Source organism: Lynx rufus, unplaced genomic scaffold (genome assembly GCF_022079265.1).
Source record: "Lynx rufus isolate CCGP_SWC_20201006 ecotype Redwood Valley unplaced genomic scaffold, mLynRuf1.p SCAF_8, whole genome shotgun sequence".
Classification (NCBI taxonomy): Eukaryota; Metazoa; Chordata; class Mammalia; order Carnivora; family Felidae; genus Lynx; species Lynx rufus.
Genome location: NW_025814896.1, coordinates 109,357,648 through 109,379,445, shown reverse-complemented (window position 1 = coordinate 109,379,445; position 21,798 = coordinate 109,357,648). Strand labels below are relative to the sequence as shown.

At 43.7% G+C, this 21,798-nt stretch overlaps 1 protein-coding gene across 9 annotated transcripts in view; it reads left to right on the top strand.

Annotated features, from left to right (window-relative positions):
- GALM (galactose mutarotase) overlaps window positions 1–21,798 on the top strand; it is a 115,084-nt gene that overhangs the window by 63,458 nt on the left and 29,828 nt on the right. For 8 of the 9 annotated variants that reach the window (XR_006960205.1, XM_047068655.1, XM_047068658.1 and 5 more), the window contains 3 exons: window positions 7,109–7,263; window positions 12,562–12,768; window positions 18,510–18,591. Coding sequence is in view for 8 of the 9 variants with exons in the window: in XM_047068655.1 (XP_046924611.1) it covers window positions 7,109–7,263; window positions 12,562–12,768; window positions 18,510–18,591 (444 nt within the window). In the remaining variant the exon portion in view is untranslated. Of the gene's footprint in view, window positions 1–2,715; window positions 4,285–7,108; window positions 7,264–12,561; window positions 12,769–18,509; window positions 18,592–21,798 lie in introns of those variants that run through there. The other variant, XM_047068656.1, reaches the window with a different exon arrangement.

Sequence of the window (21,798 nt, the reverse complement as noted above, 5' to 3'; positions counted from 1 at the left end):
GTGTCTTTTCTTTTCTTTTTTCTTTTTTTCTTTTTAGTTAGTTAACATCCAGTGCAATATTGGTTTCGGAGCAGAATTCAGCGATTCATCACTTGTATACAACCTCTACTGCTCATCACAAGTGCCCTCCTTAGTACCCATCACCCATCTAGCCCATTCCCCACCCACCTCCCCTCTATCAACCCTCAGTTTATTCTCAATCCTTAAAAGTCTCTTATGGTTTGTTTCCCTCTCTTCTCTTCTCCCCCTTCCCATGTGTCATCTGTTTTGTTTCTTAAATCCACTTGAGTGAAACCGTATGGTATTTGTCTTTCTCTGACTTACTTCACTTAGCATAATACACTCTAGTTCCATCCATGTTGTCGCAAATGGCAAGATTTCATTTTTTTGATGGCTGGGTAATGTTCCACTGTGTGTATAGACCACATCTTCATCCACTCATCAGATGGACATTGGGGCTCTCTCCGTAGTTTGGCTATTGTTGACAGTGCTGTTATAAACATTGGGGTGCATGTGCCCCTTCGAATCTGTATTTCTGTATCCTTTGGGTAAATACCTAATAGTGCCATAGCACTGGTGTCTTATTAGGCATGGAAGTGTTGATTTTGTGAGGGCATTAATACGGTGGAGTTGTCTCTATAAGTCTGTGCCTCTTGGGGCAGTTTGGATGAGGAAAGTACTATCCCTCAATGTTCTTAAAAGGGAGAAAAAGAAATCGATCTCCTTGGATTATAGTGATCTAGCGTGTGCTTTATTGCCCTCCATCTTAGTAACATCTCTTGAGAATGTTAAATAGCATTTTCTTATTAGCATACATCACAGACTTCACATAATGCCAGGTTGAATCAAAGCATCCAAAATATTCTAGGTGCTCATTCCTAGGCTATAATTTAGATGATTGAATTATTTATTCTAGAAGGAAAGTGAGTTATTTTCAGAAGAGGAGAAGTTGGAAAAAAGCCCTTGGAATATCAAGTAACACTTTCTAATATGTGCAGCCATCATCATGGCTACTGGAAGCGGCTCCTTTGTTCCTTTTTTACACTCCTGTCTTGCAGTTTTTTCGTAGATTCTTTCTACAAAGATATTGCTAAAGATAAAAGAAGACCTCATGTATGTCATAACAGGGAGCATTCTTGTCTCAGTCAGAATAGTGTGAAATGGGGCTCTGCTACGGTTTTGATCAGTTCTTGTGTATTAAAACCCACGTTAAGAAATTGGTGACATTGGGGCGCCCGGTTGACTCACTTGGGGGAGCGTGTGACTCTTGACCTTGGGGTTGTTTGAACCCCATGTTGAGTGTAGAAATTACTTTTAAAAAAATAAAATCTTAAAAAAAAAAAAAAAAGGAATTGACAGCAGCGATTGCCTTCAAGAGAGGCTCTGCATAGCCAGGGTGCAGGGGTAAGAAGGAGACTTTATTTGCACTGTCTATTCTTTTCAAATATCTGAATGTGTAAGTATTATGTAAACAAAACTGAGGTGAATCATTTAAAGCTACAAGACATGACAGACTAAGGGGTTATCTTGACATTACTATGCCCCAGAATATTTTAAACCACAGGGAGGAGCTAAGCATGTATAATTCCATGAAACATGGTCCTTTTTAACTGCCAGGTTAGATGTGAACAATCTCCAGTTTCCCAGATAGATTATATAAACTGCTTGGATCATGGCCATGACCGGAGGTCAGACTGGTTCAGTTTTTCCCTGGGAAAATGAGAGCTCCCTTCTGTAGAATTCTAAAGAGGTAAATCATACGATCTTTTAGTTACAGCCTAGAAAAGTCACTAATGCCTCCTATGAATTGTTCTGCCATTTTTTGTACCTAAAATATTTAAAAATGTGTTTCCTCTTCATGCCTCACCTACAGTCATTATAACTTCTTTCAAAATCTGTGATGAGACTATATGCCTATAAGCCACAGGTTTAAACAACCGACCCACACAACCAGTGCACTCTTGCCCTTCATCTTCCCTCCAGTTACCACAAAACACCTGGCTCTTACAGCCATGGGAGTCACTATGGAAAAAATAGAAAAAATAGACCTAGTGCTTTTAGAAAACCCCGGCCAATAGCGGGGTGGAGGAAAAGGGACCAGTTCAGAGACTGCGGTGTAGGCTTGCAGATGCCTGAGTGCCCTTGTAGGAGTACTGGGGATTCCTGGTTTCAATCTCTGCTTTGTCCCTTAAAGTTATTTAACTTTCCAGACATGTTTCTTCACCTTAACTAATGGATAATGAGACTAAATGTGCTGCCGCCTGTGATGGTGTCTGACTGTAGCGAGCAGTCAGTCGTTTTTATCTCCTTTCTTTCCCTTGCCCCCACATGTCTTCCTTCACACTACTTGAGCGTTTTACCTCGCTTGATTAATACTGCAAAAAAGGGCATCAAGATCCATGTGGACAGCCAGCAGCTATTTGAAAATATTTAAAATATTGGGGACAAATTTAAAAAAAAAATTTTTTTAAAGGGGGGTGTTCATTCGGTTAAGCAGCCCACTTGGGCTCAGGTCATGATCTCACGGTTCGTGGGTTCAAGCCCCGCGTCGGGCTCTATGCTGACAGCTCAGAGCCTGGAGCCTGCTTCGGATTCTGTGTCTCCCTCTCTCTCTGCTCCTCCCCTGCTCGCGCTCTGTCTCTCTCTCTCTCTCTCTCTCTCTCTCAAAAATAAATATTTAAAAGAAATTTTTTTTTAATATTGGGGGCAATTAAAGTTCTTGTCAATTAAAGTAATGTTTGCTTTCCTCCGAAAACAGGTTGTAGAAGCTTAGATTGGAAATAGTAGGTACTTTCATTTCATGCTTTTAGGGCACTCTGGCTGAAGTTTGGGCGGTACGAGGTGGATAGCATAGCTGGGGTCCGTGGGACGTTAGAGGAGTGGAAAAGTCCATAACGCTGGTTAAGGATTTATTAATATACTCTGGCCAGTCCTTTGCTCAAGAAAAGGGACAGACTTTTCCTCTACCCTATACCCCCCATCAGCAATTGAAAAAAAAAATCATCATTCATGGCTCGACCTAGAAACTTCCCTTTTTTATGGAAAACAGTATTTTCTGCATTTGAAAACAAGCGTTTTAGTCATGTCCTATGCAGAATTTGGGGAATGTCACTTCTTGTAATTCTGATTTGATATGAAAGCTTAGTAACTTATGAAGATACTAGTATCTTTGTAACAAATAACACGTATTTGTTCCGAAGCATTTTTCAGAGACAGTTGAGAGCAGCGGTTTCTGGTGTTAAAAACTCTTCATCTAAACCAAAGACTGGCAAGTACTGCTTCTCTCCGTGGGCTGTTTACTGTTGCCAGAAAGCCGTCTCTTCTGAGGGAATTCTTGCAAGCCCAGGAACCAGCAGCTTTGCTGTTGGAGTTGTCACTGTCTCCAGTGCCGAGCATGTGGCTGGCAGAGTGGGGACTCCGTGTACATTTGTTGATTGGATCAGAGTAGGAATCAAAAGTAGATACAACCAAATAATTTTTGAACAAAAATTTGGCTTTTCTTCACATGTTTTAGCTCCTGAAAAGCAGATGAATGGTCCACACTGTACCTCATCGAGGAAATACAAATTAAAACAATAGTGAGGCCCTATCAGAATGGCCAAAATCCAGGACACTGACATCACCAAATGCTGATGAGGAAGCGGAGCAACAGGAACTCTCATTCACTGCTGGCGGGAGTGCAAGATGGTGCCGCCACTTTGGGAGACAGTTTGATTGCTTCTTACAAAACCAAACATATTCTGACCATATGATCAAGTGGTCATGCTTCTTGGTAGTTACTCAAAGGAGTTAAAAACTTATGTCCACACAAAAACCTGCACACAGGTGTTTCTCACAGCTTTGTTCATAATTACTAAAACAACCAACCAAGTTGTCCTTTGGTAGGGGAAAGGACAGATGAACTGTGGTTCCTCCAGGCAATGGAATATTACTCAGTGCTAAAAAGAAATGAGCCATCAAGCCATGAAAAGACAGGGAGGAACCTAAAATGCATACTACTCAGTGAAGAAAGCCCATCGGAAAGGGCTACAAAGTATACAATGCCGACTATGACATTCTGAAAAAGCCACATTTATGGGGACAGTAAAAAGATCTGTGGTTGCCAGGGGCTGAGGGGATGGGAGGGATGAATAGGCAGAGCAGAGAAGATTTTTAGGGCAGTAAAAAAATGATATTATAATGATGGATACATATCATTATTCATTTGTCCAAACCCTCAGAATGTGCACCAAGAGTGAACCTTCCTGTTGAACTGTGGACTTTCGGTGATAATGATATGTCAATGTGAGTTCATCAGTTATTAGAAATGTGTCTCGGGGCACCTGGGTTGCTCAGTCAGTTGAGCGACTGACTGAGCAGGTCATGATCTTATGGTTCGTGGGTTCAAGCCCCATGTCGGGCTCTGTGCTGACAGCTCAGAGCCTGGAGCCTGCCTCGGATTCTGTGTCTCTGCCTCTCTCTGTGCCTTCCCTGCTCATTCTCTGTCTCTGTCTCCCCAAAATAAATAAACATTACCAAAAAAAATTTTTTTTAAAGAAATGTGTCTCTCAGATGGGGGGGTGGTATTGATAATGGGAGAGGCTATGCACGTGTTAGGATAGAGGGTATCTGGGAAATCTGTACCTTCTGCTTAATTTTACTGTAAACCTAAAACTGATCTAAAAAATAAAGTCTACTAAAAATGAAACAAGAGGCTCCTGGTTGGCTCAGCTGATAAAGCGTGTGACTCTTGATCTCGGGGTTGTAAGTTCAAGACCCCTGTTAGGTGTAGAGATTACTTAAAAATAAAATCTTTAAAAAATAAAAATAAAACAAAAGTAGATGAAGCAAAACCAAAGAAGGTTGTTTGGCCCTTTGGAACTCCTTTTGGTTACCTGGTATAAGGAGTTTTAAAGCTGTAGCTTCAGAAAGAGAGGAGGGAGGGGAGGGAGGGGGAAGCAGGTAGAGAGGTCAGTCTGGCCTATTCTAAGAGATGGTAGTAAGCTCAATTCACCAGAAAGCCTTGTGCTTTTCAAATAAGGTGATGCTTAAGAACAAGAACCCACAGGGCGCCTGGGTGGCTCAGTCGGTTAAGAGTCTGACTCTTGGTTTCATTCTTTCTCCACGGATCTGTGTGTCACTTCTGTCACAAATCGGTCTTCATAGGTACAGGACCTGTCTGGGGTTGTCTCTTTTGTTCCATTGGTCTGTTCATCTTTCTGGGCCAGCACCACACTGCCTTAACTTAGTGAGTCTTAGGATCTTATAAGGCAAATCACTCATCTTGTTTTCTTCAAAATTGTATAACTATGTTGGCCCTTTGCTTTTTCACAGCAAGGTTAGAATCATCTTGTCTAGTTACACACACACACACACACACACACACACACAAAACCCTGCCTTGGGGCGCCTGGGTGACTCAGCTGGTTAAGCGCCCAACTTTTGACTCAGGTCATGATCTCAGAGTCCATGAGTTCGAGCCCTGCGTCAGGCTCTGTGCTGGCAGCTCAGAGCCTGGAGCCTGCTTCGGATTCTGTGTCTCCCTCTCTCTCTGCTCTTCTCTCACTCTCTCTCTCTGTCTCTCTCTCTCTCAAAGGTAAATAAATATTAAGAACAAAAACTTAGGAGCCAGACTATGTTCAAATCCAGGTTCTTTTGATAACGATCTGTGTGTTTGGGGCAAGTTTCTCAACTTTTCTGTCCTCAGTTCCCACATCTGTAAAATGAGGGTAATAATAGTGTCTACCTCATAGAAGTATCCTGAAGATGAAATGAGTTAGATGTAGAGTAGTTAGAAAGTGGCTGAGTCTTAGGAAGAACGTGGTGTGAGATGTTATGATAGTCCATGGATAGGACTCTGAGGACCTACAGGTTAGCAAGGGAGTGAACCAGGAAAGACCTGGAAGAGAATGATTAATATTTCACTCATGCCCAGCCAGTTGAGTAACGGGAGCCTGGGTGAATGCTTAAGAGTCTATATCCTGAGAGCCCTTCCAGGCATGGTAGAAATAGTTCATAGGCTCGAATTGCATATTCTTCTATCAACACAGATGGGATGGATGCAAAGAACCATAAGAAAGGGGGATAGAATTCCAAGGGTGAATTCTGAGTGAAAAACAAATGGGAGGTTTTTTTGCTTTCTTTAAACTTTTTTAAAAAGTTGGCCTAGAAAAGAGCAGATTACAAAGCAGCATGTATACTAAGACTCCATTTTTATAAAGAGAAGAAGAAAAGCACATATATCCATAAAAGATGGAGATATATACATAAGAATATTAACAGTAGTACTCTCTAGTGATGAGACTGGGATGATTTAAATTTCTTTGTGTTTTGGGGTGCCTGGGTGGCTCAGTTGGTCAAGTGTCTAACTTTTGACTTCAGCTCAGGTCATGATCTCACAGGTTGTGGGTTCAGGCCTCGCATCGGGCTCTGTGCTGGCAGCATGGAACCAGCCTGAGATAATCTCTCTCTGTCCCACTCCTCCTTGCACTGTCTCTCTCTCTCTCAAAATAAATGAATAAACATTTAAAAAAATTTTTTAAATTTCTTTGTGCTTTATAAAGTTCTTTCAAAATGTTTGTAAGGAGCATGCATTACTTTTGGAAGGGGACAGTTTGTGTGTAAAGCCAGCCATTTTTCTGTGTTTCCCTGAGGGCTTGGATATGCCAAAATTATTACTACTTTCAGGTTCTCTCAGAAGAAAGTGAGGGGTGGGGGGAGTACCTGGGTGGCTCAGTCGTTAAGCATCTGACCTCTGCTCAGGTCGTGATCTCACGGTTCATGAGTTCAAGTCCCACATCGGGTGAGCATGAGCCCTGCTTGGATCAAGCCCTACTTCTCTCTCTCTGCCTCTCCTGGGATTCTCTTTTTCTGTCTGCCCCTTGCTTACTTGTGTGCTCTTGGAAGGAAGGAAGGAAGGAAGGAAGGAAGGAAGGAAGGAAGGAAAGAAAAGAAAGAGAAAGAAAGAAAGAGAGAAAGAGAAAGAAAGAAAGAAAGAAAGAAAGAAAGAAAGAAAGAAAGAAAGAAAGAAAGAAAGAAAGAAAAAGAATGAATAGAGTGGTGGGCAGCACCGTGAGCCTCACCTTTGGTTTGAAGTTTTAAAAAACACTTTCATCCCATGTCCCTGCAGGGTACCTCCAAAAGCAGCCCTACTTTGGAGCAGTGGTTGGCAGGGTGGCCAACCGAATTGCCAAAGGAACATTCACGGTGGACGGGAAGGAGTATAAGCTGGCCGTTAACAATGGGCCCAACAGTCTGCATGGAGGAGTCAGGGGCTTTGATAAGGTGAGTCAGGGGCATGGACGCAGTCCTCACCTGGCAACTTCACAAGCCCCTTCAAACATACCTTCTATTTGCCAGGCTCGACCCTCGGCCCTACGGCAAATGGGTGATACGGGAAAGAGGCTGGTCCAGTGATTGAGGGCAGTCAAGGCACTGGCCCTGTTCCAGGACCCGTCCTTCTGTAGCTCATCTGACTGTAACAGGCAGGGGTCCCCGAGTGAAAGGGCGGCAGCCCTTGACCTGGGAAAGAGAGAGAATGACTTTCTCACAGCGTCTGGATCAGGAAGTCCAGTTGACGTTAGTTAGGCACAACAGAAAAGTGGCTTAAACATAATACCTACCACTTACTGTACAAGACATTTTGCACCTATTCTCTCCCATGCTTTCTAGAACCCTGTATTCTCACCAAATGAGAAATCTGAGGCTATGAAAGGCAATATAACTCCTGAGTTGGGCTGCCTGACCCGAAGCCCTCATTTCCAGACCAAACCCGCTGGTGTCCTCCACAGCTGCTGTAGGTGCCCCCAGGCCAACACACACCCCTGAGACTGTCGCTCAACCCCCTCCCTGGGCAGCGTGGCGCCACATCCAGGCCTACCCTTCCACCGAAGTGCCTCATGCCTCAAAATTACCTCAGATTCTCCCCAGTTACCTCTTTCCACACTAAGAGTCTTATTCCCTAAGTGAACCCCTGGAAAAATAAGGCTGGGAAAGCAAATTGGTCAAACACCTGGCCTGAGGTGTTTCTCAGGTAGAAATGCCTGAGGTAGAAATGCCTGGCCTGCTTCCTAGCTGTGTGGGAGTCTGCGGATTACCCCCCAGTGACTCTCTAACTAGTCTAATTTCAGGGAGGTAATTTTGGTAGCTAACTCTCCTTTAAATTATACCACCCAGTTTATTTCCCAGGGAAGAGCCAGAAAACACAGGAACGTGTACGGCAGTTAAAGGTCACAGTTTCTCCTTTTCTGCCTCTTACTGCCACCTGTCCCACTGAAGGAAGTTGGCTACTGTCTTTCCCCTGTTTCACCAATTTCCTGTTTGTGGCCCAGAACCACATTGCATCATCTGTTCCCCTTTCCTCCATGATTGAACCACTCACACCAGGAAGGCATGAAGGCAAGAGAGAGCCTCTGTCCTGCAATACTAGGGCAGAGGGTCTCCGGAATGTGCCAGGTACAAGGCATATGGAGCTTCCTCCAGAGGAAGTTGGGCCCAGCTCTGTTCTAACAGGGATCTTCAGAGGAGCCTCAGAACAGCACCTGTTCTAGCTTGTTCCTGTCCCTTCTATTTCACTGTAGTATTTTCTGTGGGGTTGTTTAACATGTGTGTCCCATGAGAACATAGCAAGATAGTGAGTATACATATCCTTCAGTGCACTGGGCCTACTGAGCCCCTTCGGTGAAGTGGGGAACATAATATGGTGGGCGTTCCTGAGACTCCAGTAGAGTGAGGGAGCCAGACCCTTACATGAATAGCTGTTATAGGCAACAAGCCCCATAATATGGATGCCAGTGGTGCGCTAACGGATCTGGGTGTGGACAAACACATAGTAACTGGGGAGGCAGGATTTGAATCACCCTTGAAGAAAGAATATCATTTCGTTTGGTAAGTAGATACTGGAGATAATGGCTGTGTTGATGCCGAAGCCCAGACAGAGGTAGGGAAAGACTTGGAGTGTTATCGTGGAGATACTGAAAGCCTTTGAGCTGTAAGCTTTCATACAGTAACATGAACAGTATGAGGGGAGCTTTGTTTCAAGTTGTAGTTCATCTCAGCAATTACTGAATAGTTGTTGGCTTATAGGTAAGTCTTCTTGTACTTATTTCAACACATTTTTTAAATTTTTTACTTATTTTTAAATTTTTTTTAACGTTTATTTATTATTAAGAGACAGACACACAGAGCATGAGCAGGGGAGGGGCTGAGAGATGGAGAGACACAGAATCTGAAGCAGGCTCCAGGCTCTGAGCTGTCAGCACAGAGCCCAACACGGGGCTCGAACTCACAAACCACGAGATCATGACCTGAGCTGAAGTCGGACGCTTAACTGACTGAGCCACTCCGGTGCCCCAACACTTTTTTTAAAGGTGAAATTTGACGGGTGCCTGGGTGGCTCAGTCAGTCGAGTGTCCAACTTGGCTCAGGTCATGGTTCATATGTTCAAGCCCCACATAGGGCTCCTTGCTGTCAGTGCAGAGCCTGCTTCGGATCCTCTGTCCTCCTCTCTCTCTGCCCCTCTCCCACTCATGCTCGCTCTCTCTCTTTCAAAAAATAAACATTTTTTTTAAAAAAAGATGAAATTTGAATAACCTAACAGGATTAGAAATGGTATATAAGTAGGCCTAAATATGCAAACATGGAAGTTTTCAGGAAATGTGGAAACCTCAGGCTCTGGGATATTCTCCCATGAATAGGAATTTTATTTTCCACAGAATCATACTCATCTGATAATACTAGTTTCCACGAAAAAAACTTTCCACTGCGTTCTTTCTCTGAAGGACAAAAACTAGGTAGCAAATTAAGAACATTTTATTTCAAATATTTTATTCCTACAATTTTCCATTTGGGGGATTCTTTTTTCTTTTTTGAATCATGCATATAACCAGCTTTATGTTTTAAGTGTCTTGAAAGTTCAACATTTCTGGGAGATAACTAGGGTGTAAAATTAATTTTTTACTAAGGTCAGTGAATTTGTTTCAGATCCCAGCTGCTTTCACCGTAGGTGAAGGCAGAGACCTCCACTCCTGCTGGACTCCCCTTCCTGGTAAATGTGGGCTCACTCAACGGCAGTGAGCAATGCCGGCCACACCAGGAGGGGGTGGGCAGAGCCATTCCTGTGGCCCTCAGGAATTGTTATCTTTCAGGTCTATTTGGAATGACAGTGTTTGGCCTCAACTCTTCTGTTGAAAAAAGGAGATTCAAACAAAACATTGAAATGAAGATGTGGAACGGGGTAGACTGCCAAGCCTGAGTTAGAATCCTAGTCATGTCACTAATGACATGTATGACTTTAAACAAGGTGGTTTTTTTATCCCCCCTCTAAACAATGGACATGAAGTATGAAAGGATTCTACTCAACTCTCCTGGAATGTGGGAGGTAGGAGTGGACAAGGTAACGCCACTGAACTCAATTTGCTCATCTGTAAAATGGGGTCATAGTATCAGTTGGAGCCATTTGAAATTGCCAGTGTTCAACTGTTTTGACCTACAAAGACAGTCATTTCATTTGATTCAACCAAATCCTCACCTTACACAATGCTTTATGTAGGGGCGCCTGGGTGGCTCAGTCAGTTGAGCGTCCGACTCTGGGTTTCAGCTCAGGTCGTGATCTCGTGATTCATGAGTTCAGGAGCCTGCTTGGAATTCCCTCTCTCTCTCTCTCTCTCTCTCTAAGTAAATAAAATTTAAAACAAAACAAAATGATTTGTGTAAGCACCAGTGGCTGGTGAGCACCGAACAAAGGGAGATCTCACGTCAGCAAAAGGCCTTTTGGCTAGTGACCCAGGGCTCCATGAAGGGACTGGGGTCTCTGCACACTGTGTCCTCGGATAATAGAGAATAAGGAAATAAGCTCAGGATCAGACCACTTAGTTCAAATCCACTGTCTTCCTAGCCGAAAGAAGCTAGGGAAAGCAGTGTATTCTGAGTCCCAGCTCTCTCAGTCTAAGTGAGGATCATGGTGCCTACCCTAAGTCAGCTCTGAGACAGATAAGATAGTGTCTGTGAAGTTTCTAGCAAAATGTCTTGGCCCATCATGGGCACTCAGTAAATCCTGGTTGTCCCTCCTCCATAAAGGTAATATTGAGGCCTCTAGGGCAAGGGAGAGGGGAATCACTGTGTCAATGCCAGATTCCTATTTCCGAAAGCAAAAAACTCCTGGAAAACTTTTCTTCATATTTTTCTTTTTTTTTTAATGTTTATTTATTTTTGAGAGAGAGAGAGAGAGAGCGCAAGCAGGGGAGGGGCAGAGAGAGAGGGAGACACAGAATCTGAAGCAGGCTCCAGGCTCTGAACCATCAGCACGGAGCCTGATGCGGGGCTCGAACCCATGAGCCGTGAGATTGTGACCTGAGCAGAAGTTGGACGCTTAACTGACTGAGCCACCCAGGTGCCCCTTCTTCATATTTTTCTTGTCACCCTTAGAACCATATTTTGTAGAATGAGAAAAAAACTTCAAGATCTTTTTTCAAACCCTCTGTGGCAGGAATGGTTGCCCACCATCACACAGTGAGCTAGGAACAAACCTTGTTCCCAAATCAGGACTCCTGACTTGTGGGTAAGACTCTTTCTAACAGAACAAGTACCTTCTTATTTGTTTGGAACTCTGCCCAGGGGATATAGAGAATCTTGGAGCATTTTTTTTTATATAAATTTTTTTTCTTTTTTCTTTTTTAAATGTTTATTTTTTGAGAGAAAGAGAGACAGAGAGTGAGCAAGGGAGGGGCAGAGAGAGAGGGAGACACAGAATCCAAAGCAGGCCCCAGGCTCCGAGCTGTCAGCACAGAGCCCAACATGGGGCTCAAACCCAAACTGTGGGATCATGACCTGAGCTGAAGTTGGACACTTACCCAACTGAGCCACCCAGGTGCACCCCCCTTTTTTTTTTTAATAAATATTCATAAACAGTACTTCCCTGGGACAGAGGAGCTGACTTATTTAGGTCATTTTTTAATACTATTAGCAGATATTGCTATATGACATTTATCAGAATGGGTCACCAAGATAAAAAAATAACCTTTTAGGGGCGCCTGGGTGGCTCAGTCGGTTAAGTGTCCGACTTCGGCTCAGGTCATGATCTTGCAGTCTGTGAGTTTGAGCCCCGCGTCGGGCTCTGTGCTGACAGCTCGGAGCCTGGAGCCTGTTTCAGATTCTGTGTCTCCCTCTCTCTGACCCTCCCCCGTTCATGCTCTGTCTCTCTCTGTCTCAAAAATAAATAAACGTTAAAAAAAAAATTAAAAAAAAAACCTTTTAAAGAAGGGGAAGAAGAAAATATAGGCACATACATATCAATTTAAGGAGGAAGAGAATGGGGAAGGGGAGTAGGTAAAGAGAAAGAAAAATTTTTTTCTCTCAAAATCTACTTTTCTGTATAAAACAAAATTTTAGAACAACTAAAATCCAAGCTAAATAAATAAATAAAATAAAATAAAATAAAATAGAATAGAATCCAAGCTATTATTCCAACATCTTAAAGATCATATAACCATTTCTCTTCCTAGAATCACTATCTTTAAATATTGAAATGTGGTGTTTAGCTGGAGATTGCAATGACTTAACAGCTTTGAAAACACTTTTTTCTAGGTCGTCTGGACCCCTCAGGTGCTGTCAAATGGTGTCCAGTTCTCGAGGATCAGTCCAGATGGTGAGGAAGGTTACCCTGGAGAGTTGAAAGTCTGGGTGACATACACACTGGATGGTGGGGAGCTTATGGTCAACTACCGAGCTCAGGCCAGTCAGACCACACCGGTCAATCTGACCAACCATTCTTATTTCAACCTGGCAGGCCAGGTAAGAGAACTTACCTCTGCTCTCCTGCTTAGTATAAAATGTGACTTACCTCTCCTCTCCTGCCACATGCTTTGTGGAATGACCTGGGGAGTAGCTGGATAGACCCACCCAGAATGGACTTAGCCTGGCAATGGAGTCACCTGGTGATGAGGAAAAATGCCTAGCAAAACAGCTGACTCGTAGTAGGTGCTCAATAAATGGAAGTTACAGAGAAAGATGGAATGAGTACATTGTGTTACTAAGAGAACTCTCTCTTTCCCACAGGTTCAGACAAGTACCCAGCTATTTCAAGAACTCCCTCTCTTCTAACTGTAACATGAGTTTACATTTGCTTCCTCATTCCACTCCTACTCCCCAAAAATTACTTCCAGTTAAGTTCCACTTTCCACCCTTGGGACTTTAAAAATGTGCCTGGCTCAGCCCCTTTAGGTATGCCACCAACATTTGTATGTTTCTGCTGTACTTCCCACCCTAAGAGGGGTATAGAGACACTCTCACCCCTCTTAGGTAATCCCCTCTACACTACCTTATTCCCAACTAATGGTAGTATTTTAGTTTGTTGAGGAGACTGTTACATGAGGCAGAGGGAAAAGTTTAGCTAAACTCTGTAGACTATATCTATTGCTTCCTCTTCATCTGAAAAACTCATTGTTGTCTACTCTACTTGAATCACTTTGGCATGATTTCCTACCACAAGATGATGTTCACAGCCAACTAGTAATATCTAGCATTTTTACACTCTTTTAGGAGTCTGCTGACAATGTGCTGATTTTTTTTTCTAGGATCTTTTCAAATAGCACGATGTGCTGATTTTTTTTTTTCCAGGATCTTTTCAAATAGCACGAATTAATTGGTTCTTATGTAATTTCCAAAGTTCTCCCTTGAAAAATAAAGAGGATTATAAACTTGTCTATCCCTTACCCTCAGAAACTTCTGCCATGCTCCTTGAGATCTTAAAAACAAACCAAAAACCAAAGCTGCCCAGCCATGCGCCTCTGTAATAATGTGCATAAAGACCCTAATTTTTTTTTTTTAAATAGGCCAATTTGAGGCTTGAACTCATGACCCTGAGATTAAGACCTGAGCTGAGATCAGGAGTCAGACTCTTAACCAACCGAGCCACCCAGGCGCCCCTTATACACCCAAGTTTTTATAATAAGCTCAAAAGGAACCTGGCAGAAATAGAATAAAATATTAGTGGGTTTGTATAGGTAGTAGATCATGGTGATTTTTTACTGTTTTCCACATTTTTGTATACTGAGAACATCCTATTCTGTAATGGGTGGGAGGTGGCCTAAAGAAAGAGATTCAGAGATAGGAAAGAAATTATGCATGAAATATTACACCTGCCAATGTATTCCAATCAAGGAGACAAAATGGGAATGTAATATTCACTAAAACTCTTTCCATTTACTTGGCAGGAGGACTCTCAGAGATCACAGACCCCACCCAAAAGGGTGTTCAGTGTTAGCCCCCTTCTGTATACTGTCTTAGTGCAGCTCGAACCCATAGCCACTGACTTCAGGGTTGAGGATAGGAGGGAGCCATCAGCCTTTTGGGGAGCATCACAAGAGTGGGTAGCTGTTTACGAGGCCTGGAGTCAAAGGGCTTCTGCATCTTCAAATCATCTCTTACCCTACCCAGGAAAGCATTTTTTTATTTATTTTTGAGAGAGAGAGAGAGAGAGAGAGAGAGAGAGAGAGAGAGAGAGAGCACAAGTGGGGAAGGAACAGAGAGAGAGACACACACAAAATCTAAAGCAGGCTCCAGGTTCGGAGCTGTCAGCTAGAACCCATGAACCGTGAGATCATGACCTGAGCCGAAGTCAGACGCTCAATGGACAGAGCCACCCAGGCACCCCAGCACTACTGTATGTCTTAAACTGTCCCCAGGGAAATAGCTCAAAACTTGATCATTTAAAGTGGTCAGCTCATCTTATATATTTTCTTTTTGTTTTGTTTGTTATTTAATAAGCAGTATGTTTGTGCTACTTGGGGCCAAATCTTGACTCATCACTTCTAAGTTTGAGTGTTGGAGACCTGGAGGGAGGAGAGAACTGGTTCTCGAAGAGGGGAAAAGGTATATAGGTTGCAGGTTGGTTGGGCTTTTGTTGTTGTTGTTCCTTCCTTATCTAACCCAAAACTGGGCAAACATGTTTTTTGTTTTGTTTTGTTTTGTTGGTTTTTGTTTTTTTTTTAATTGAAACTTTACCCAAAGAGGTATGAAAGCAGCCTCGGGGAATTTGAGATGAGAATAGTGGTGGTTCCAGTATGACTGGGTAGGTATGTCAGCAAGGACCTTCCGCCTTTCCACTCTGTTCCTTCAGTGTTTTTGGCTTTTGCCTTCAGGCTTATCCTTTTATGGTCACAAGATGGCTGCCATAGCCCCAGGAATCACCTCTACGTATAGTCACAACCAGAGACAAAAAAGGACCTATTCCTTTCTTCATATCTCTAATGTTCCATTTTAAAGAATAGACAAAAAACTTCCCCCAGAAGCTTCCCAGCAGACTTTCCTTCACATTTCATGGGCCAGAAGTGTGTCCCATGTCCTGCCTAACCTAATCACCAGCAAGGGAATTAGGCCACCATGATTGGCTTAGGCCAATCAATATTCACCCGGTGGGATTGGGGAGGGAGCCCTTTCCCTGAGTATACAGCCTACCATAGGATGAATCAACAAGGCAGGGTTCTGCCAAAGAAAAAGGAGGGCGTCCGTAAAGGAGCTGCTATGGCTTTTGGGTGGCATGATAGTGTCCAGGATATCCTGCTAAAGGTGATGACAGCTGAATTAAGGCAGTGGTAGTGGTAATGCACGAAAAAAAAAAGAAAACCCTGCAGGCCATAATGAGCTCTATAAATGGTTAATGTTCTGAGCTAGCAGCAGCTGAGCAAAGTTAACCAAAACAACACTGAACCCAAAGATGGGCCTCAGGATCTGTTGGTGGATCAGCATTTCTTGCCAGGTTTTCATCAGCCTGGAAAGGAAATGAATCCAGCAGTAATATTCCACTGAAGTGGGTCATTGCATTATTCCAGGTCAGAAGAATCATAAAATGAAGCATGCTTCCCTTTAATAAAGGAATGTAGGTGCCGCTTTGTGACCCAGTGCCCGTTAAGAGAGTGGCTGTCTAATAAATGTTCCTTTCCTTCTCCCCCACCCCCACCCCCACCAGGCTTCTTCCTAGCCTCTTAGACTTAGCAATTTATTTTGGTATGTGATGGAATCATTTGCTTCCTGCCCTAATGCTAAAAAACACAAAGAGAAGGAAAGTCCTAAGCAGCATTATTCATCATAATAAAAAGCTGGAAACAAGCAAAAGTCTGTCAACAGGAGAAGGGATAAACGGATTGTGATACATTCGTACAATGGAATATTCCTCAGCCTCCGCTGGAGCACTGAGCAGATAGAACCAAGGAAACAGTCCCCAGTTCTCTTCCCTCATCTCCGCTCCCCTCAGACCCCGAGGCCTCTTCGGTGCTGGCGGTACCACCGAGGCGTGAGGGGATGGCGGCAGGGGGAGCCGGGCAAGAGAGGGACCCCTCTAGTCCAGAGCTGCTCTAGGTGGTGGTGCAGACCCTTCCCATTCTGGACCCGCCTTCTCAGGTCAGAACAGGACCAAACAAGTGGCTAAGGAAGAGACTGTGGGCAGAGGCCTGGCCTTGTCTCCCCCCACGGTCCACTCCTACCCCTGCCCGTCTGTACCCACCGGGAGAACACAAGACCACGGCAGTTCTTCAGAACCAGAGCCTCCTCGGAGTGCAATTAAAGCAATTTCTGGCCTGTTTAGACATCGATTCTTATGGTCTCTAAGATCCTGGCATTTCTCCTCAGGACGACTCCATTTGATTGTGGAGGCCTGAGTCTTTCTGATTAGAGGATCGTTTCAGTTAACCCCCAGGGCTCCGCCTCCCTCTGCTTGCTTCTCAGGAACCCAGCAGGGCTTTCAGTGTGACTTAGCTAGCTCGAGGTTTCTCAACCTGAGCATGTGGACACGTTGGGTCAGATAATTTCTTTGTTGCAGGGATGGGCATTGTAGGGTGTTTAGCAGAATTGCTGGCCTCTTCCCACTAGATGCCAGGAGCATTACCACCCCCAATTATGACAATCAAAACTGTCTCCAGACATCGTCAGATTTTGCCCTATGGCAAAATCATCCCAGTTGGGAGCCACTAGGTTAGCTTATTTTTGAGCGTTCACTTAGCAAAAGCCCTCTCTTAGTTCTCCTTCCACATCTTCTGCTATGAAGCTTGAAAATTTACTCCTATTAGAATATAATCCTTTTTAGCAGAAACATATACGTGTATTTTCCAATTTGCAAGGAGCACAACATGGCTTTACTAAACTTCTTCACAAGAATCCTGGAAAAGGTGGAGGCATTACTGGCCCAGTTTTACCCTGAAGGAAAAGCGATTCTAGGAGCACCTGGGTGGCTCAGTCGGTTAAGCATCTGGCTCTTGACTCTGGCACAGGTCAGGATCTCACAGTTTGTAAGTTTGAGCCCCACACTGAGCTCTATGCTGACAGTGTGGAGTCTGCTTGAGATTCTCTCTCTCTCTCCCTCTCTGTTCCTCCCTTGCTTGTGCTCTGTAAAGAAAGAAGGAAAAGGAAGGAAGGATGAAAGAAAGAAAAAGAGAGAGAGAGATTCTACCTGGGGCCATTCAATACAGCTGGAGATAGACCACAGGCCTTCTGACTACTGACCCTCTATCTTTGACCCCACTGGGGAGGGCAAGCTGCATCTTTTTAAAAAAAATTTTTTTTTTTAACATTTATTTATTTTTGAAAGAGACAGAGTGAGAGCAGGGGAGGGGCAGAGAGAGAGGGGGACACAGCATCTGAAGCAGGCTGCAGGCTCTGAGCTGTCAGTGCAGAACCCGACACGGGGCTCGAACCCACGAACCGTGAGATCACCTGAGCCCAAGTCGGGCACTTAACTGACTGAGCCACCCAGGCGCCCCAAGGGCAAGCTGCATCTTTAATGGAAGAGATGGGCAAGCTCTCAAAAGCAGGAACTCCAGTTCTGACTCCCAGGCTTCTGTCATGTGGTAGAGGATGGGTCCTCCGGGTGGGAGCTGGGCCAGAGAAGGGTGACAGATACCCCACCTCTAGCAAGCCTGGAGGTGATACCAGGCCATCCAGTACTTGTGTGTCCCAGGCCAACAGCTCTTGCTCTTCTATTTGCCTGTCATGTGTGAGGAGAGTGGGAGAAACCCCTCTGCTAATAAGCCAAAGTCCAAAAGTCTTTCAAACCAGTGATGTCTCTCTGACTTTTCACGTTCATAATTCCATTTAGAAAAGAAGATGCATGCTGGGGTCACGCTTGAAAACTTCTTTCAAATGTATCCATTGCTCTGTTGAGGACCTATCTGCCGATGCTTAAATGAACGTATTAATGATCACCATAGGTCAAATGGGATTTCTAAAATTCTTGTCAATGCCTGCAAACATTTCTGCAAGAGAAGTTAAAAAGCAAAAAATATAGGCACGCCTGGGTGGCTCAGTTGGTTGAGTGTCTGACACTTGATTTCGGCTCAGGTCATGATCCCGGGGTCATGGGATTGAGCCCCACGTTGGCCTCCTTCTGCTCTGAGCATGGAGTCTGTTTAGGATTGTCTCTCGCTTTCTCTCTGCCCATCCCCTGCTTGCGAACACACTCTCACTCTCTCTCTGTCTTTAAAAAAAAGTAAAATAAGACTAAGCATTAAATCTTCTTTTCTTTCTCTACCTTTCCTTCCCAGGGTTCCCCAAACATCTATGACCATGAAGTCACTATAGAAGCTGATGCCTTTTTGCCTGTAGATGAAACCCTGATTCCTACAGGTTGGTGAATTTAAACTTCTTTATGGGAATGCAGAGCTGGGGTGTGATTGGAGGAACACCGAAACTTCATTTACCTAAATGTATTTTCTCTGTTAGCCTGCCAAATTGCCTATAATTACCATGATTAGACATTTATGTTGGTTGTGGTTGGGGGACCATATAATTAAACAAACAAACTAGGACGCTGTTGAGAAGAAAAGGAGATGCTATTAATAATTAAGCCAGGGCAACAGGTATCAACCGGAAGTTTTTGGGTTTTTTTGTTGTTTTTAGTGTTTTATTTATTCTTGAGTGAGAGAGAGAGAGAGAGACAGAGCACAAGCAGGGGCTGGGCAGAGAGAGAGGGAGACACAGAATCCGAAGCAGGCTCCAGGCTCTGAGCTGTCAGCACAGAGCCTGACGCGGGGCTCGAACTCACAAACCGTGAGATCACGACCTGAGCCGAAGTTGGACGCCAAACGACTGAGCCACCCAGGCTCCCCTCACCTGGAACAGTTCTAAACAAGCTGGGTCATATGGCCATCCTGGCTGAGCCTTAGACAGCAAAAGTTCTCTGCTAAAATGTAAATCTGGTACTTCTTAGCACCTTAGCAGAGATAAATTTACCTAAACATTACCTCACCACTGCAGGACACTGATAGAACACACGTGGTTTCTGATGGAGGATGAAACGTTCTACCCCGAGAAAGACAAATGCATATGTCACCTCTGAGACACAGTTGGGGGAATGGGGTAGCATAGGGAGTCTAAAGTATCAAAAGGGAAGGTGTGGTGTTGCCAGAATCAAAGTTTATGGGTGTATGTGTGCATCTCTTAGGTTAACTGGATTGAGATCATCTTGGTTATTATTATTTGGGATCAAAACTGCCTTGGTTCAAATAGGCAAATCCATAGAGATAGAAAGTAGATTAGGGGGTTGCCAGGGGCTGGGGACAGAGGGGTATGGGGAGTGCCAGTGGGTACAAGATTTCTTTTTGGGGTGATGAAGAGATTCTGGAATTAGATAGTGGTGATGGTGGGATAATACTGTAAATATACTAAACACTACTGAATTGTGCACTTGTGAAAAGGGTGAATTTTGTGGTATGTGGATTATATCTCAATTAAAAACAAGAAAGACAGAAAGACAGGAAGAAAGAAAGAAAGAAAGAAAGAAAGAAAGAAAGAAAGAAAGAAAATGAACGAACCTTAGATCCTGTGGAGTCTCCAGGATTAAGTGATGTGGATTTGTACTAGACTGTAGGTGCACTGCCATCTGCCTCCAGGGGACAGGTGGATGATGCCAAGATGGCCAGCAGGGGTGCTGCTATTCATGTCAGCTTATGGAAATTCACTTGAAGTAATTAACCACCAGAGCAGTAGATAAATATTCTTATTGGGATTTCATTAAAATCAGAGATGAGGTAAGTGTAGAAGTCTTAGTCAAAGAAAACCAAAGTGGGGCGCCTGGGTGGCTCAGTCGGTTAAGCGTCCGACTTCAGCTCAGATCATGATCTCATGGTTTGTGAGTTCGAGCCTCACCTTGGGCTCTGTGCTGACAGCTCGGAGCCTGGAGCCTGCTTCGGATTCTGTGTCTCCTTCTCTCTCTGCCCCTTCCTTGCTTGCGCTCTGTCTCTCTCTCTCTCTCAAAAATAAAACAAACATTAAAAATTTTTAAAAAGAAAGAAAGAAAACAAAAGTAGAGGATGAAAGAAAAGAAGAGCAGAAATCCAGAAACACACAAACACTTGCTCATCAGCCCTTATTCCCCTGGGAAGAAAGCCTGCCCGCCTTGGCCTTGGGCTGGCCAAGGTCTCCTGCTTGATGGCAACTTGGAGGTATTGCCTCAGACCCCTTTGCCAGAGCATTAATGTCCTGTGTACCATCCTCTGGAGCGTCTGTTCAGAGCTCCAGCCCTCCATAAGCCCATTTGCTGGCAGCTCCGTGTGGAAGGTCAGGAAGGCCTTTCTCTCTGTTCCCACCCCGTGTAAGTGTGCTACTATTTTGGTTGTCATCTCTGCTAATAAAGAACGTAGAATGATAGAATATGAGCAGTTTGAAGCCAAGGGCACCATCTTAACCAAATAATCAAGTTTAAATCACCAGTAATAAGATGTATTGTGTCCTCCTCGTATGATGTACCGAAAAAGTACATTGTGTGATATTCTGTCAAAAATGCCTAACCTCATTCCATTCAGCAGAAGGCATCACACGAACCCACTTGAGGGACAGTCTGCAAAATAATTAATCCGTATTCTTCAATAGTGTCAAGGTCATGAAAGACAAAGCAAGGCTGAAGATTGGTCACAGAATAGACCAAGGAGATAGGACAACTAAGTGCAATGTGAGAATCCTAGACTAGACCCTGAGTCAGAAAAAGGACATCAGTGGGAACGCTGGTGAAATTCTAGTGAAATGTGTAGTTCAGTTAATAGTATTATACTAATGTTAATTTCTTAGTTGCGATCATTATACCATGGTCGTGTATGATGTTAACATTAGGGAAAGGACGGTTATACAGAGATGTACTTTTTCTTTTAAGTAGTCTCCATGCCCAATGTGGTGCTTGAACTCACAACCCTGAGATTGAGTTGCATACTCTGTTGACTTACTAAGCCAGCCAGTCACCCCCAGATATGTACTATTTTTGTGACCTGGCTGAAGTCTAAGATTATTTCGAAGTTTAAAAAAAAAAAATAGTCCAGGGATCCAAGTAAGATATGACTTTAATTTTCCTGGACACCTGCCTTACTTTACAGGTAAGGGCTTTTGTTTTATTTTGTTCTCTTTAAAACAATGAGGCTGTGTTTATGGCCTCTAGTTCAAAATTATTATGAGGAAAATAATAAGAATGTGAGCCTGCATGCTAAACGGTAACTTCAGTTAACAGCAGGAATTAGAAACCCATAAATACAGGGGCTATAAAATTAATTAGAATAATAATGAGAAATCAAGATAAATGCATTAAAAAATTTTTTTTTGCATTGCAGTTTTGAAGGTTTTCCTAGCTCTGGGGCTGGTTTTAAAGGCTCTTATGTTTGTGTTGGTAACATGTGTCATCTTCTGATATTTACATGACTCAGTGTGAGGCTGAGTAAACTGGTCCATCTTGTCCTAGATGCAGCCTGATTACATTGGAACTGTGTGTTGTGAACTGTAAGGGGAAAATGGCGGCTACTCTGTTGTGACTGATAAAGAAGAAAATGAGTTAAGTAGCTTACAGGTGGA